The 4,654-nt window shown below is 42.2% G+C and overlaps 1 protein-coding gene across 1 annotated transcript in view; it reads left to right on the plus strand.

Annotated features, from left to right (window-relative positions):
- Nucleotides 1-165, plus strand: part of GLP2R (glucagon like peptide 2 receptor) — a 38,169-nt gene extending 38,004 nt beyond the window's left edge. The window contains exon 13 of the mRNA XM_009637165.1: nt 1-165. This exon is cut by the window's left edge and continues 180 nt beyond it. Coding sequence (XP_009635460.1) covers nt 1-165 — 165 coding nt within the window.
- Nucleotides 166-4,654: the final 4,489 nt, after the last annotated feature.

Below are 4,654 nucleotides of genomic sequence, written 5' to 3' on the forward strand. Positions count from 1 at the left end.
CAGGTGCTGGTGAAGCAGAGGAAAGATCTCAGCCCAGAGCCAGGCTGTGCTCGCCCGTCTCGTCTGCGGGCAAGCATGTCAGACAGCAGCGAAGGAGAAGTCACCACTGGAGAGACAACTGAGGAAGTCTTCGAAGAGAGTGAGATTCCGAAAGCTGTCCACTAGGACAGCACCTTCCGAAAGCCACAGTATTTTGAAAGACCTTCTCTCACCTCCAGCCTGTACAGATGTCTGGGATGTGTAATGCAAGGAGGAAGCAGTTAATACCCCAGCTGTTCCAGCTTTCTTAATCTGAGAAAAATGTTCATCTGGATCTTGCCAACCTGTGTGGCTGGGGCAGAAGAGGTTTGCTGGATCAAAAAAATGCTTTGAGTTGACCAGTCTGGAAGATAACCGATGCTGAAGGAGATGTACACAGGGGAGCAGGACATACTCTGGAAATGAGTAGACTCTAGATGCACATATTGTGTCCCAGCAGCCTCACCCACGCTTGACTACCATTCTACTCACACAGTAGTGAAGTTGTTTGTTTTTCTGTTTCGTAGATGTGTTTCATACATAGAGATATAAGTGTAGAAGACTCTTCACAGACTGAAATCATGCCCCATCTCAGAAGAACAGTTTCAGGCCAAACCAGGCACATTTTGTTTAAGCAAAATGAAAGGATTTATATATATTTTCTTTTTTAAAAAAAAAAAAAAAGCTTGGGACAAATCAAACTTCTGCTTGCATTTTTGAGCATCTTCACTTAAAATTTAGTGCTGGAAATGTCATTAAGAAATGAAAGACCAAACTGTTTTCTTTTGAAAGTGCCCAAATGAAATGTTTTGATAAATTTTTCTTTGCTCATTTTTGTTTTCACTATTTTTTTGACACAAGCCACGCTTTTTGACGCATCTGCAGGTCTGCCCTACCTGTGGCCCAAATGGCAAAACAGATCAGTGGTAAGTGCTGCTTCCACCTTCCTACCAGGGGACCCAAAATGGATAATGGCATTCTTCCAGCATTTAGCAAGAACCATGATGAAATTTTAATTGTCACATACAGCTCACCCAGAGACCTATGAAATTCAATTAAGTTTGTTAATATTCTATGAGCCAGTTTCCAAACTTGCAAACACGAGCCAGTTGGCATACTGAAAGGAGAAAAGAAATGGGCAACAGGAAGATGAGAGGGCAATTTTTATCTATGGCATACCCCTGGCACACACGTGTAAATAGCTGGCCTGCAGCCAGTTACATAGCATGTATTATGAATTTTTCTTGTATGTCACTGGCAAGCACTCTGTTTTAACCTAAATACCTGCAAATGTAATAAAACATATCCTGGGCAACTGGCTCTAGGTGGCCCTGCTTGAGCAGGGGAGCTGGACCAGGTGATCGCCAGAGGTCCCTTCCCACCTCAACTGGTCTGTGATTCTGTGAAAACACTGTATGTCAAGTAAATAATTTTCAGGGCTGCTCATGGGCTCTATTCGTGCATCTTCTCTCTACCAGGTGCCCATACTGTGGCTGCCCTTCTGGCTTTCCCTGCTTCAACATCTCCCCATGGGGTGGCCTTAGACCCCAGCTGCCAGCTGTACAACTGCAAATGGCACTTTTCTGAGATGGGTTGCCCATATCTTCAGCGTGTTGTTTGAGCAGATTAAGTTTATGCAGCTTATATAACTTACCAATGCTTTTAAAAATTATTTTTCAGTCTACAAATGTTTAGACGTGTAAACTCTACCAGTTATGACATACTGTTTTCTTGAAAAGCACAGATAAATTCTTTGACTGGCACTAGGGCAAGAACACACTTGAGCTTTCTTATTTCTGGTACATTTTGAAAAGTTTTTCTTTTACAGTTCTATCAGTGTTAAGAACATAACCTGTATAATCAGTACAAGGCTGTATATTTTGGTAAAATATTAATAAAATGTAAATATTTGATCTGTTTTAAAATATATCTGCAGTTTTAAAAGGCTTTTCACCAGAATGTGCACTCTGCTTATACAGCATTTTACTGCAGTGGATTTCTCTACTGCTCATTACGAGCACCAGACACCACGTATCTGTTGAGCGTCTCTTCTCCAATGTAAAAAAGGCTGATTTCTTCTAGAGCTGTTGTTCAAGATATTAAAAAGCTTGAAGTGATTTAGAATGCATTTTACTTGTGTGCTAAAAATGTGACAATTGTAAGATTTTACTGAATCTCAGTAAAATAGTTTACTTTTGAAATGCATTTTAAAGTATTTTAAATGGTCAAGAAACCAGTTGACTGTGATCTCCACAGCAGTCTCCACTAAGTCCACTTTCCCCTCTCTATTATGTATATGGCCTTTTTGCCTCTTTCAGTTTATAAAAAATCAACTTTTTTTATATAAGCAGAACCTGGAGGCCTGAAAAAAACAACCATCACATGGATTCCTTCATGTCTGTGAGTAGATAAATCAGCAAGTTTCATCACAAAAATATAGCATTATTTACTGTATCACTGAAGTACCAAAGCTGTTAAATCTGGCTGGCCACACACATGATGTATCTCTACAGAAATATTACAAGCTCCTCAGTTCTAAATATGATACTAAGCAGTCTAGAAGGCATCAGCAGACTCAACAATTCAAACATGTTGAGTAGAGTCATCGAAAATATCTGCAAAAGGACTCAGCGAAAATAGCTGACTCTCCTCCCAGGAAAGTGAAGGTCTGCAGCCAGGTATCCACCAGGGTTTTCCTTCCACCCTTTGCGGCACCCCAGGGAGCACAGAAGCGGCTGCAGCCAGAGGAGCTGATAATAAAAGCTGCAGCAGGTCCCTGGGGTACGAGACAGATGCTAGGCAACCTGCAAGGGCTCCTACAAGTGTCTGGAGAACCAGAAACAGACGGGAGAAAGGACAAGGAGTATGATCTTGCTCTGACAAAACAAGAGGTGGAGGATACAGATTGACCCAAACTGGTATTTGTTTGCAAGTGATATTTTGTGCAAATTACTTATCCAATTTGGACATACATCAGACCACAAAAACTTTGCTCTTGTGTAGGCCTGGTAACAGGATTTTTCTCTTTATCAGTCAGTTGCTCATCTTTACTCCCCAGATTCCCACTGCCTTTGCCTTATGAGAAAGAATGGTGTGGGATAAAGGCTTCTTCCCTCTTGAGGAGACCCTACCCTCCCATGGTCCTGGCGAGTTTGGTCTCTGCTGAGTCAGTCCATTAAGCAAGACAAGGTGGGATACTCATGCTCAGAACATCAGAGACAACCCATGTTAAAACCTGACTCCCACAGCTTCGAAGCTGTCTTTGCCAAGGATTTTGCTTTCCATCAAAACTTGCATGACAAAAAATTGCATTTCAAGCCCAAAATAGCTTGTGGGGTTGAACAGATCCTCCCCATCAGATGCAGTGTGGTAACTGATCTGATCTGTATGAGTAAGGCTTACACAGTCTTAATAATCTGCTGTGAGACGTGCTATAAATTTTTGGTTTACTATACATAAAGCACAACCTCACAGACACAATGGCTCCTTCTATGGCCAGGGTTGTCAACTATATGCTAATTATAAATGTGTACTTACATTCCTTGTTTAAATATATTGCTTCTACATACCAGGGTCTGCGCCTCAAAGGCTCAAATAGCAAAGCACAACCACTCCAGTCTGGAGAGCTCTGTCAGTCATGCCTTGGAATGAATAATACTGGCTTGTATTCTTTAGAATATGGAGTAAATCCAGTAGATTAAGAGAGATGTGCCGGTTCTGTCATGTTTGATGTGTTCAATTCCCAAGGCACCAAACAGAAGCGAAGCAAGGCAGAGTCACACGTCTGCCACCTCCTTGAATCTTGTGAAAAAGACAAGTTTGGGAAGGCTGGATGGCTGAGAGACACTCCAGCACTAATGTTTTGTTCCAACACAAACATGAATTAATATAACAAACACTTTTTTTTTTTTTTTTTAAAGAAGGAACAGACAACTCTAATAAAACAGATAAACAAAGTAACCTATGACAAGTTGTTCTTAAACTACAATCTTCCCTCCAGGATGCTGGGGTTGGTATGGGAGGAGGTCTGTCTTAGCTACTGACCCAAATAAGGTGTAGGAGTAGTATCCTTACACCGCTAGCCTCAAGTACAGGTGATGAAAAAGGTGATGCTGTGCCTCTGGGTCTATCTGAAACTAAAGGACTTGGGGGGTGGGGTACACAAACAGGACATTCAGGCAGTTGCGTCTGTTGGGGAAACAAGTGTGACTGTTCAGAGCAGCAGTAAATGTGCCATAGCTGCCTCCCAATTTAAGAACCAGAAGACCAACTGCCTTAAAGATGGGCTTGGCAGTGGCAGATCCTCTTTCATCCCTCCAGGGAAACCCATGTGCTCAATTGCCTCACTGAAATGCCTCTATACCAATGCACGCAGCATGGGGAATAAGCAGGAAGAGCTAGACTTCTGGATGTGGTCGCTGGGCCATGATCTCATTGCAATTACAGAGACGTGGTGGGATAACACACATGACTGGAACGCTGCAATCGATGGCTATGTACTTTTCAGGAAAGACAGGCCTATGAGGTGAGGTGGCAGAGTTTCTCTTTATGTGAAGGAGCAACTGGAATGTATAGAGCTCTACCCGGGAGTGGATGAAGAACAAGTTGAAAGCTTGTGGGTAAAAATTAAGGGACA

The sequence above is a fragment of the Egretta garzetta genome, unplaced genomic scaffold, assembly GCF_000687185.1.
Source record: "Egretta garzetta isolate BGI_Z169 unplaced genomic scaffold, ASM68718v1 scaffold644, whole genome shotgun sequence".
Classification (NCBI taxonomy): Eukaryota; Metazoa; Chordata; class Aves; order Pelecaniformes; family Ardeidae; genus Egretta; species Egretta garzetta.